The sequence below is a fragment of the Suncus etruscus genome, chromosome 1 (assembly GCF_024139225.1).
Source record: "Suncus etruscus isolate mSunEtr1 chromosome 1, mSunEtr1.pri.cur, whole genome shotgun sequence".
Taxonomy (NCBI): domain Eukaryota; kingdom Metazoa; phylum Chordata; class Mammalia; order Eulipotyphla; family Soricidae; genus Suncus; species Suncus etruscus.
This window is the reverse complement of record NC_064848.1, coordinates 12,769,110-12,782,063: the sequence shown is the minus strand read 5'-3', so window position 1 is coordinate 12,782,063 and position 12,954 is coordinate 12,769,110. Positions and strand designations below refer to the sequence as shown.

At 51.5% G+C, this 12,954-nt stretch overlaps 1 protein-coding gene across 1 annotated transcript in view; it reads right to left on the bottom strand.

Annotated features, from left to right (window-relative positions):
• Positions 1–981: 981 nt before the first annotated feature.
• PML (PML nuclear body scaffold) overlaps positions 982–12,954 on the bottom strand; it is a 32,641-nt gene continuing 20,668 nt past the window's right edge. The window contains exons 5-9 of the mRNA XM_049777880.1: positions 11,711–11,833; positions 11,222–11,480; positions 10,356–10,411; positions 3,940–4,090; positions 982–1,940 (exon numbers count right to left, since the gene is read on the bottom strand). Of these exons, the coding sequence (XP_049633837.1) occupies positions 1,150–1,940; positions 3,940–4,090; positions 10,356–10,411; positions 11,222–11,480; positions 11,711–11,833 (1,380 nt within the window). The 3' untranslated portion in view covers positions 982–1,149. The remainder of the gene's footprint in view (positions 1,941–3,939; positions 4,091–10,355; positions 10,412–11,221; positions 11,481–11,710; positions 11,834–12,954) is intronic.

The following is a 12,954-nucleotide window of genomic DNA, read 5'->3' as shown; positions in this document are numbered from 1 at the left end:
TTTGCCCCTGATTTGGAAGGGCCTGGGTGGAGGCCCTGAGGGCATTTCCCTGCATCTTATATGTGTGTCCTTGAGGAGCTGAATTTATAAGGAAATGGCAATTTCTTTTGATATGGCCCTGTTTTCCACAATGGTAGCAGGCGATTTGCCTCATGGGGATTGTGTTGAAACTTCTACTTAGGTTATTATCAATGAGGTTTCTGGATCTGCAATCTTTAGCCCAGTGGCGACCACTTTTGCATTTTGGGCAAAGACCTGGTTTATGGAAAGTGTCCTGTCCCTGAGGGGAGTAAGGCATCATTCCCTTGGTAACTGGGAAGGTTTTACTGAGTCTAAGTGGGGTGGGGTTTGGGGTTCCCCATAGACATTCCGACAGGCATAAAGGAAATCATTCACATCTGCCTTTTCATTTAATGTATTCAATACTAATCTACAGGCTGAATTTGCATTATGATAAGCCAAAGATTTTACTAGGAAGTTTCTCATCTCATCTTCGACTTGTAACTTCAGAGCATCTTTAATCTTACCTACAAACTCTGCATATGACTCATAAGGGCCTTGAGTAATTTTTAAAAAGTTTCCTCTACCAATGCTGTGGCTGGAGGTCCTGGTAAAGTGAGAGGGAACAGTTATGCTGGTAGGAAATGGCAATGGGCTCCAAAGAAATGTGATGAGAGAACAGGCCTTTGGCAGGAGGCTGGGGCAGCCAGACTTAGGACGGCCAACATGAATCGAAAGGCACTTGGGGTATGTCAGTCACTGGTGGTGTGGCCTTTTGTGAGCTGGGGAAAGTCCCCAGGGGCAGGGTTAGGGTGAGGGGGGCTGCAAGGACACTGGAGGCCATGGTTGGTTAGTGGGTGGGCAAGAGGGAGGCAAAGGTGGGAGGAATCTCCTCACCCAGGACCACCCTGGTTCTGCCTCCTGGGGCATAGTCAGAGTCTCCTCAACTCAATCTGGGCCTGGGGATTGTCACTGGGTGCGTGAGTGTGGAATAGGTAGAGAAGGCAATTTGGTCCTAGAGAAGGAAGAACTGATTCTGGATCAAATACCAACCCAGAACCCAGCGGAGAGACAGGGCCCTGGGATCACTGTGCTAAGAGGGTACTGGCTCAGGGACTGGCCCCAGAGATTTCCAAGTCAACAACCCACTTAGCTCTGTGGCAAGTTCGTTTTCACCATGTTATGGCCATGGCTATGGCTAGACGTTGGCATGGCTGGATCTTCCTGCTGTGTTGATGCTGAGTTCTGTAAGATGCTTTCAAAGTAACACTTCAGAGCCTGCAGTCTATCAGCATGCTGGCTGGGGGGATCCGGCAGGCTCAGGTAGTGATTGTATTTCTTCAGGCCACCCTGTGGGTCCCAGCGATATGCTCTCAGCAGCTCCAGGAAGCCCACATTGCGCAGGGCCAGCAGGCGGGCCTCAGGCCGGGGCAGCACAGCTGCCTGCACCAGGGGCTGTAGGGAGGCGAAGCAATGCAGGTTGCTGAAGGAGTAGATGTACGGGATCAGATAGGGCCCTTGGGACACTTCGAGGAGGTGGCACAGGTCACGCATGGCCAGCACAGAGGCCAGGGCACTGCTCTCATTCAGGTTCCTGGCTAGGTAAGTGCTGGACAGGTCACTGAGCTGGAAGCTACTGGCTCCAGGAACGCGCTTCCGAATGAGGGGCAGGATGGCCAGGAAGCCCGATGTGACCTTTTGGAGCTCCCACAGCTGGTTGATGTCATCCAGGGCACGGAAGAAGTTGGGGAGGCTGAGTCCCCACAGCTTGTAGCAGGCCAGGACGGGGCGGTGCATGCTGCGTAGGAAGTTGAGGAAGTGCTTGAGGCCCTCCTCAAGAGAGACTCTCTTTGAGCAGCCACTGAAGCAGGTCTTCGATGTGATGAGCACCCGGAACTTGTTCTCCCCATTCAGGGCCGCCAGCTGGCTAATCTTTTGGGCTGGGCAGGAAAGAGGAGCAGGTCAAATGTCAGGCCTGGGACAGGGCCTGGAAAGTACCTCCCTGCCTGTTGACTGTCCACCCTCTAGAGAACCTGTTTGGAGTCTGTGGGTAGGAACCCAATAGCAGCCTGTTTTTTGGGGGGGAGGGGAGGGGTCAACCTTTATTCACTAGCCATGATCCTTCCCCTCTTCTCCCTCCTGTTCCAGAACTTCCCTAAATAGGCAAGTTCCTTCTATCTCTGTCATTCTCTTCCCTCCACATCAGCATTTTTTTTTTGTTTTGTTTTGTTTTTGGGTCACACCCAGCAGCACTCAGGGGTTACTCCTGGCTCTATGTCCAGAAATTGCCCCCAGCAGGCTTGGGAGACCATATGGGATGCCAGGATTCGAACCACTGTCCTTCTGCATGCAAAGCAAACACGTTACCACTGTGCTATCTCTCCGGCCCCTCCCCATCAGCATTTTAGTTTCTACATGGTTTATAACAAGCCCCCCCCACCCCCCAGCTCGAGTCTCTAATCCCAGTGGACAGTTTATTGTCACTGAATCTGCTCAAAGTAGGTCTCCTAGGCCCATCCCTTCAGAGCCAGACCCAGAACCTCCCCTGGTCTCTGTAAGTGACTGTCCCATCTATCATAGCGGACATCTACTGCTTCCACTAGTAGGGCTAATCCCTGGAAGTTGCTGCCAGGGACCTTGCCGGGATTAGGCAAGGGCACTACAAAACCAAAGCCAGGAGCCAGAGTGATAGCACAGCAGGGAGGGCATTTATTTGCCTTTCATATGGCCAACCCAGGTTCAATCCCCAGCATCCCATACTATCTCTAGAACCTGCAAGGAGTAATTTCTGAGTGCAGATCCAGGAGTATCCACAGAGTACCACCGTATAAGGCCCCCCAGATACAAACAAACAAACAAAAACAAAACAAAAAAATCAAAGCCAGAGCCCGAGAGAAAGTGTCTTAATGTTCAGACCAGAACACAGTTCAGAGGGGTGGACACAGGCCTTGCATAGGCAAGGCCCCATGGTCAGACCCTGGCATGAAGTGGCCCCAAAGCACGGTTAGGTGTGGCTCCAGTATCTCCAGCACCAAACCCATCTGATCTGAGCCTGAACCAAGGCTAGGTACCTGAGCACCCTTAAGAAAGAAGGGCTAGGACTGGAGAGATAGCACAGCTGTAGGGTGTTTGCCACGCAAGCAGCAGACCTAGGACCAACGTTGGTTCAAGTCCTGGCAACCCATATGATCCCCTGTGCCTGCCAGGAGCGATTTCTGAGCAAAGAGCCAGGAGTAACCTCTGAGCGCTGCCAGGTGTGACCCAAAAACAAAACAAAACAAAATAAAAATAAAGAAAAGAAAGAAGGGCTGGGGCCAGAGTGATAGCACATCGGTAGGGCATTTGTCTTATACGTGGCCAACAAGGGACGGACCCAAATTTGATCCCAGCCATCACATATGCTCCACTGAGCCCACCAGGAATTATTTGAGTGCAGAACCAGGAGTAACCCCTGAACGCTGCTGGGTGTGGCCCCCCAAAACAACAACAACGACAAAGGGCTGAGAGTATAAAGGTTAAGGCACTTGTGTTTCATGCAGCTTGACTCAAGTTCAATCCCCAATGGTTTCCTGAGCACTGATAGGAGTGATTCCTGAATGCCTGAGCACTGCTAGTTGTGCCCCCCCCCCCCCAATGAAAGAAAGTAAACTAGATGCACTGTGCTTGGGGCCTGAACTTGGTGAGTGGTAAGGCCTAGCTCGGCTCAGAATAGAACACTATTCCCATCAGTTTACCAATGAGCTCCGGAGACCCAAAGGAACATGGAAGACAGAGAGAGCCCAGGCAGACCTTTCCCCACTATTAGGTGCTGATTCAGGTGGACCTGCTATAATCCCACAACCAAGAGGTTGAAGCAGCCTGGAAACATGGGGCCTCTAGGCCATGTGTATGGTGCATAGAGACTAAGCTACAAGTGTAGGGTGCCCCTGCAGAACGCACTTTCATTGTCAATCTTGAGGTCAAAGAAAACCAGCGGTCTGTCCTCTGTTCCAGGGTCAGCAAGGCTCGTGTCCACGGACCGAAGGGAGCTGGGGCCTTCTAGTTGCACATCACTTGACTCATTGTTGCTCCCATTATTGTCCTGCAGGGTCTGTAACACAGAGCACAGGCCGGGCTCAGGGTGGGGTGGGGACCAGGTAGATGATGGGAGCATGTGGCTGTGCACATATAGGTGGGCCCCTGATGGGAATGAGCAAGTTCCTCGTGGGAGAGATCCCCCCCCACACACACACACTCCTTGATCCTCTGCTAGGAGCTAAGCAGTGTGAGCAAACTCAGCAGAGTCGTGAACTTGGGAAGGAAGAAGGACCCTCATTCTGGAGCCCAGTTGTTTTCCTGGATGGGGCCAACAGCCAGCTAAGGCCTGGCTCCCATGCAGAGTTGCAGGAACACAGCTAGGTGGTCACTCAGCCTGGCAGGGGCAGCACAGGATGGGAGAGCCCTGGGCTGGGTGTCTAAGGCTTTATTCTCTTGGAGAACTAGGTCAGAACACTTTTGAGAAAGGCCTAGGGATGGGTGTAGATGGATTGTGGCCCAAGACTCTCCAGAGGAGCTGGGGTATGGCGTTTCTTATGATGGAAATGGCTCATCATGTATCCAGCAGACTTCAGTTGGGGAAGAACCTGGGGCCTAGGCTGCACTTCCTATACAGGCCAATGGCACAGTTGTACTGGAGTTACTCAAGCCTTCCAGAAGCTCAGTTCTGGATAGTGCCAGGTCACCTCCTAGGTCTTTTTATTCTTTACATGAAACACAGCATTGCAATTTATTGTAAGGACACTTGCCCCCAAAGCCAAGTCATCACAATTCATGACCGGAATGCACTGAATTCTTCTGCACTAGCTGCATCCATCGTCCCATCCCAGCTCCTCTGCCTCTGCTTTCCCTCAGTAGGGATCCATGTGGGGCCAGTTGGCTGGGGGAAAGCTGAATCCTGGGGCTTTCTCCAAAATCCAAGGCCCTCTCATGCATCTCACTGGCTGAACCATTGACATGCCCCGCCTTTCCCTTCCAAATAGGCTCCTTCTTTTGAGGATCTCCCCCTCAACCCCCCACAGCTGAACAGGGCCCTGGTTCTGTCCAGGATGACACTGGCCCTTCTCCAGCTGCTGTGCTGCTTGCTGCCAAGGCAGCAATGCCCTTACTATGGGGTCAGTGGGAAGGGCTGGGTCCTCTTGCTTCGGCCTTCCCAGGTCAGTTCCTTCTTCTTCTCTCAGACTAGTTCTCTCTGTTGCCTGCGAGCAGGGCATGCTGGGATTCCTCTCTTCTTCCTTCTGCTCCACACAGAACTGTAAAACTGTAAAACTCAGTCCAGGGTCCTGTCCTTCGACCTGTGTTCTCACAATGTCTCTGCAGCTTAACAGCCAGTCTCATCTACAATGTTCACTCAGAAGCTGAGCTCTCCACAGGGCAGAGCAGATGCAGCTTTGGGCTGGCTCCCCATCTTTTCACTGGGCTCCTTCACAGCCACTAGTTTTGTTTGTGCCTGGAGTCTTTCAGGGTTGTCTTGGAAATGTCCTTTATAGACCAGTGAAAGGACAGCCTCTTCCAGCAAGTGGTCAGTGGAGAGAAGGCTCAAGATACCAGGCCAGAACACTCTCTTTCTAGCTCTGTAGACTAGAGGGATCTCAGAAAGAACAATTACCTCTGGGGTCAGACACCCCTATGCTCCCACTGGAATTTCGACCTTCTTTCTGTCTTTGGTCTTGGCCACACATTAAACACAGACAACACTTTTTTTTTTTTGCAAACACAAGTTTAATCACACATGGTCCAAGCCTGCATCCAAACCCTCAGCCTGAGAGTGTATATATGGTTGGGGAACACAGAAAAAGGCATCCAAAATGCCAGAGAGGGGGCCAGCGCGATAGCATAGCAGTAGGGCATTTGCCTTGCATGCAGCTGACACAAGACAGACTTGGGTTCTATCCCCGGTGTCTCATATGATCCTCCAAGCCAGGAGCGATTTATGAGCACATAGCCAGGAGTAACCCCTGAGCATCACTGGGTGTAACCCCCAAAACAATCAATCAATCAAACAAACAAACAAACAAACAAACAAGCCAGAGAAGGGTAAGGGGGGAAGGTGATGTGCTTAGGAGGGAGGAGAAGAATGGTGCATACATGCAAGTGAAGCAAGGGGTACAGGTCATGGGTGAGGTAAGGCAGAGATAGGGGCAGGGTGGTGCTGAGGGAACTTTAGCTACAGGAGGGGAATGGAGGTTCAGCTATTCTAAGGAAGGGGTTGGAGCGCCTCTAACAGTCTGGGGAAAACTCTGAGAGCCAACAGCTTTTTGCATGCCTCAGCCTGAGCTGTGAGGGAGGCAGGTTTTTCACACACACACACACACACACACACACACACACACACACACACACACACACACACACACACACTCAGGAAGCACAGGACACGTTTTGCCATCTCTAGATCATGGTTCTTCAGTACAAATAAACTGAGTGGTCAATGCTCCCCAACTTCAGACAGCACCCTCGCTGTCTTCGAAAGATGCTCAGATAAAGCGGCCCCAAGTCAGGGAAGTTTATCTAGGAAGACTCAGAGTCTCTGCTCCAACTCCCGCAGTGTTCAAGCCAATGCATACATGTCTCCTCTGTTCAGGACTGAACACAAAAAGTTTACAACACTAAGGTTCACCAAAGTCCCACTCACTGGCTATTTTGATTGTGTAGCAACAAAAACAAAAACAAAAATAATTTTAAAAGAGGGTCTGGAGAGATAGCATAGCGGTAGGGCGTTTGCCTTGCATGCAGTCGATCCAGGGTGAATGGTGGTCGAATCCGGCATCTCATATGGTCCCCCTGAGCCTGCTAGGGGTTATTTCTGAACACAGAGCCAGGAGTAACCCCTGAGTGCTGCTGGGCATGACCCATAAACAAAAACAAATTAAAAACAAAAACAAAAAACAGCTTGGGAACCTGGGGTCAGAACACGTAGGATGCTTACTTTGCATGTGCTGGACCTGGTTCAATTCCCCTGTACTTTATATTGTCCCCCAAGAACCATCAGGAATGATTTTTATTTATTTATTTATTTGTTATTTTGGTTTTTGGGTCACAGCCGGCAGCACTCAGAGGTTACTCCTGGCTCTACACTCAGAAATCGCTCCTGGCAGGCTCGGGGGACCACATGGGATGCGGGGATTCGAGCCACCACCCTTCTGCATGCAAGGCAAATGCCTTACCTCCATGCTATCTCTCTGGCTCAGGAATGATTCTTAAACACAGAGCCCGGAGAGGAGTGGTGTGACCCCAAAATGAAAAGCAAAACTTAAAAAGCAAAACGTCAACTCCACGATAGCAAAGTCTGAAAGGTTCCAGAGACACATGTATCCAAACTGAACCATCTTTGCTAGCACAACTGTGGCCCTTCAGGGCCTCCATCTGTTGCTCTAGCCCAGGGGTCTTCAAACTACAGCCCTCGGGCCACATGCGGCCAGCAGAGGAGTCTGATCCGGCCTGCCAGCAGTGAGCGCTGTTTGGTTGCCAAGATACCTGCCAGCATATACACTCAGTGTATATCCAAATATCAGGAACCATGCACTCAAAATGGTAACCAACTTTGGTAGCACTTATGCCTGTGAACAGACTTTTTCAAGAATGAAACGTCTGAAATCTCCAACCAGATCAAGATTAACTGATGCCCACTTGCATCACTTGTTACGGCTGGCAGTGACAAATATGGAACCGGACATTGACCACAGGCAGGCCCACAGTTCCCATTGAAATACTGGCGCGTGATCTGTTTATTTATAAATGGTTTTCATTTTATTTATATAAGATATGTGCAGTGTGAGTAGGAATTAGTAGCTCATATAGTCTGGCCCTCCAGCTGTCTAAGGGACCATAATCCGGCCCTCCAGCTCTCTAAGGGACCATAATCCGGCCCCCACTTTAAAAAGTTTGAAGACACCTGCTCTAGCCCCTCATCAGCACACATCAGGGATGACATGGCTCCCATCATTTTAACCTGCACCTATTTCTCTGACCAATTTACTCCTCACCAGCCTCATAGCTCTTCCCAGACCAAAGCTCCACACCGCCTTCTTTCCATGGTAGCTTCTGCCTTGCTTGAGCCTGCTGCCAGAGCACTGTACCCAAAATACCCTTTCTCCTCTTTTAGGTCCAGACGTGGAGCCATGGAGAAAGAATCTAGCTTTTCATGGTTATGGTTGTTTGGGGGAAGCTATGCCCACTAGTGATTGGGGGACTGTCATGTGGTGCCAGACTCTAAACAAAGGGCTCTGACATGCAGGCAGGCACCCCAAGTCCATCAGGCCATTCTCAGATCCCTACCCTTGTTGTTAAGCAGCACCTTCACCCCACAATAACACTACCACTTGTAGGGGCAAGCATGGCCCCTGCTCAAGTCAACTTGTTCCTTACATTTTGCTAAGTCATAGGCACAGTGCCAAATTGGCATCAGAGCCAAATCTAGATCAGCTAGATTTCACAGCCTGCTTCCTTCTCTAAACTGCTATGCTATACAGATGATGTATCATAAATAACAAGGACCTGGTTTCTTTTTCCATTTTCTTTTTCAAAAAAATAAAAAGGGACTTCCTTAGCAATCAGTTTAACAATACTCTAGATCAGGGGTCCTCAAACTTTTTAAACAGGGGGCCAGTTCACTGTCCCTCAGACCATTGGAGGGTCTGACTCTAGTAAAAACAAAACTTATGAACGAATTCTTATGCACACTGCATATATCTTATTTTGCAATGAAGAAACAAAACAGATACAAATACAATAAGTGGCCCGTGGGCCAGAGTTTGAAGACCACTGCTCTAGATACAGCAGAAGGAGGTGCAAAGAGAGAGAAGGAGCCAAAGGATTTGTGCAAAGGTGGCAGCTGTCAAGTCATCTTGGTTAACCGTGAACAACTCTTTTGTCTCCTTGACCTGATATATCTAGATCCATCCAGGCTTGGCTATACTCCTGGCTCATGGTGCCAGGCAGGGATAGGCTGGTCCCTGAGAGTGGGCAAGTGGATGTGTTGTGACAGGAGGAAAGCAGCTGGTAGCTATGGAGGAAAGTTCTAGGTCTATGGGGAGGAGAACTGCTTTAATGGGGGGGAACTTATGACCCTAGGCAGTGGGAGTGTGTGTGAAGGGGTCTCCTGTGGGGTCTCTATGGAGGCTCCACCTGAATCCCTGGAGGACATAGATGTCCCAACAGGGACTCCCTGATCCCTCGGACCCCTACCAACAGAGGCTTTCAGTTGGGAAGCCACTGTGGACAGAGGGAGGGCAAAGAAATTGTTGAGCCACCGCCTGACATGGGACTTTCCCCGGGATCGGCGGGCACAGGCTGGTGCCGCCCTTCGCATCTGGGAGGGTTGGGTGGGGAGTGTTTGGGAGTAGGGGGCGCATTCCCTGGGGCTGGCCTGATAGTTGGGCGGCTCAAAGGGGGCATTAGGGGTCAGCTGAGTAGCAGTGGCAGGACAGGAGCGTGGAGGAGCACAAGCCATGGGCAGTCTGATGCCACAGGAGAGGCGAAAGCGAGGTATCCTGAGCATTCTGCGTGCTGGGCGGGCTGTCCCTCTCTGGACAGAGTCCAACTGCAAGTGGCTCATGGGCTGGCTGTGACTCTCTGCACTGGGGGCTGCATCTTGCTTGGCGAGTTGAAGAGGAATCGCAATCTTGGGGATGTGTCTGTTAAAGACTGGTTGGGAGTCTGGGATGGGGTGAGATACTCCAGGGCTGGTCTGCAGGGGCTGGTCTGGTAAGGAGGGTGGCCCAGCAATCTCTGCAGGCTCCGGGTGCTTTCTAGCACAGAACTTCAGACTGAGAGCTGGTGGGGGACTCGCGGGCTTCCCAGGACCGTCTGGGCCTCCATTCAGAAGCTTTTGTTCCTGCATAGGTGAATGTCCAGCCTTGGTGAATGAACCTCCAGGGACAGAACCACCCAACCACTTGCTCATCGTCCACTTCGACAAAGTCTGAGGAGGTGCTGGCGTGACCCCTCATGGCCTAGCCACGGGCCCTCTGGTTGCAATGAGGGGATCAACGTGGTTCTGTCCTTGCTGAGGATCAGGGAAGAGAAAAAGCCTAAGAAAGCTCTGCAGGCCCTGGCTAAGTCCAGGCATGATCAGGGCCCAGGGAGAGGCACTCACTGGCCATTTTAAAAACTGATGTGTGGGTAGATCAAGGCTCCTGCCTAGAAAGGAGCTTGGGTGAGAGGCATGCGGGATATCCCAGTACCCCTTCTCTCCAGAAAACTTCCCAAGTAACAATATGAGTTAGAGCTGTCTGCTATCGTGGCATCCCCTTCACCCCAGCCTCTATCTTGGCATTGGGAAGAAGGAGATGCACAGAAATGAGCTGCTTGACACTCACCAAGTTTTCAGTGTCGGAGTCCTCCGAGCTACTGATCACCACAACACGCTCTTCTGCTGTGGGGAGAAAAGGGACAGTCAGGCTTGGGCTTGGGGTGGGGCATTTCTGGCTAGCTGGCACATTGGGTGCTCAGTGGGAGCTGCAGGCCAAGGAACAGAGCACATGAAGCAGGCCCTGTGAGGGGGATAGGGAGATACGTCTGGCTGTGTGAATGGTTTTCTGTCACTGTCCATTCTGCCAGTCCTGGCTGCATCAGCCGGCCCTGCACCCTGTGCAGGAGGCACGAGTGCAGCGGGTTTGCGTTAGTTCTTAGTCCTGAGAGCTGCGAAGTCAGCCAAGGAGCCTGGGGAAGTGTGGGAGCAGTACCAGTCCTCACTCTTTACCCAGAAGGAAAGATGGAGCTAAGGCTGAGTTATGCTACTTAGGAAGAACCATCTAGAATGTTTCTGAATCCTTTAGATTGAGCCTCACTGATGGGCAAGACCTCTCTGGCTATGTCTATAAAAGAAATCTCAAAAAAAAAAAAAAGAAATCTCAAACCAATGATGTCCCTGAAGGGGGTGGCTGTGCAGCAGGCTGAGGACTGATGATCCCAAGGGCGGTACAGACTTGACCCAAATTCTCTGAGTGCGCAGAGGCATTAGGTGGTCAAGAGGGGTTCACATCCCAACCCTCGTACCCCACACTGACATCCAGACAAACCCACTGAAACCTGGATGGTCTCACCTCTGGGGTCACCCAGGCATGTCCTTGCTCCTCAGGGAGACATACTGACAGCAGGACAACTCAAGGATAGGGAGAAGGGAACCCCAGACCCAGTGGGCAGCAATCAGGTCCCAGCCTCTGCTGCCCACCCACCTCCCTACCTGCCTCCTTCGGGTCGTCGATCAGGACATCCCTGTCAGGGACTGAGCCTTCATTTTCCACAGGGGGCTCCTTGGGGCTGGGGGCTTCCACCAGATGGGGCAAGGAGATGGTTCTGGAGGTGCTAGGCCTGGGCTGCTCGGGCATGCTCTGCGCCAAACTCATCTCCCTCTCCTCCTTTGACTCCATCTTCATCATCTTCCGGGGACTCTCATTCTGGCAGGATTTTCTCTTCTGGGGTGTCACTGAGGGCGAGTCCTCCTGGACAACGAAGAGCACAGTGTGGGCTCAGAAGCCAGGAAAGGAGAACAGAGACCCAGTCCTGCCCGCTTTCCTCTGTCTTCTGCCACACAGAGCTTGCCTCACATGGCCAGCCCCTGCCAGAAGGTCAGGAAATGGCTGCATGGAAGAGATAGCCAAGGACAAGAGAGTGTGCAGAAGAGATGCTGGAGGAGGCCTGGACACCCCTTGTACCACCCCCCCCAACTCACCTTTGTACATGAGGGGACACGGATGGAGTAGGCACAGACAGGCACAGGGTGGGCGCCAGGCACCGACTGCACCACAGCCTCAGACTGGGCCTGAGCAGGGCTTGAGGCCTGGACCTGAACTTCCTGCACCAAGAAAACAGAGTCAGAGATGACTGGGTGGCAGAGTAGGCCCAGTGTCTGGGGCCCACTGTGTCAAGGTGCTCTTTCCATACCCTCCTCCAGGACCCAGGGGCAGGGGCAAAGGGACCAACCACCTTAGTTCCTGGTCAAGGTGCTTGGGGATGATACCCCACAGGCTGGACCACCAGTCCCACCCCATACCTTGGGACACAGGGGGTTGCTCCACAGAGTCCCTGGGGAACGCCCCAATGACTCTGCAGCCTGGATCTATCATATCACCCATAGCTGCCAGGTCCTCGTCTCTCTGGGGAAGGGGAACGATATCCCCTGCCAGGGTAAGGACATACCACACACATTACTCCCAACATGCATGAGGGGAAAGCTTTCACTCTCCTCAGTCCAAAGGTCCCTGTCCCCATAAGGTAGCAGCACAACTGCCATAAGCCCCAAGTGCATTCTTTTTATCTTCTTCTTCTTCTTTCTTCTTTTTCTTTTTCTTCTTCTTCTTCTTCTTCTTCTTCTTCTTCTTCTTCTTCTTCTTCTTCTTCTTCTTCTTCTTCTTCTTCTTCTTCTTCCTCCTCCTCCTCCTCCTCCTCCTCCTTCTTCTTCTTCTGTCACACCCGGCAGTGCTGAGGGGTTACTCTTTGCTCTACACTCAGAAATCGCTTCTGGCAGACACGGGGGACCATATAGGATGCCAGGATTCAAACCACGGTCCTTCTGCATGCAAGGCAAACGCCTTACCTCCATGCTATCTCTCCGGTCCCTCCCAAGTGCATTCTTAGGCCTAGAGTCCCGGCAAGCCAGGGTGATAAAACCCCCATATTGCTCATACCAAACACGTATTGATAATAGCTCAATCAATGCCATTGATCAAAGCATGTGAAATAAAAAGCTGGGCACAGAGCATATGAATGGTTCATTTTGGGGTGCAGGAAATGATTTGGATAGCTAAGAAAGCAGGTTGGAGTGTGTCGTGTGGGGGAGAGAACAGGGAAATTGACAGGGCATAAGGCTTTTTTCTCAGGTAATAATAGTATGATGGGGTAGGATGGGACAGGAAGGAACAGGATGAGATGGGTGTACAAGATTCACTAAGTCCTACCCTATAAAATGGTTAAAAT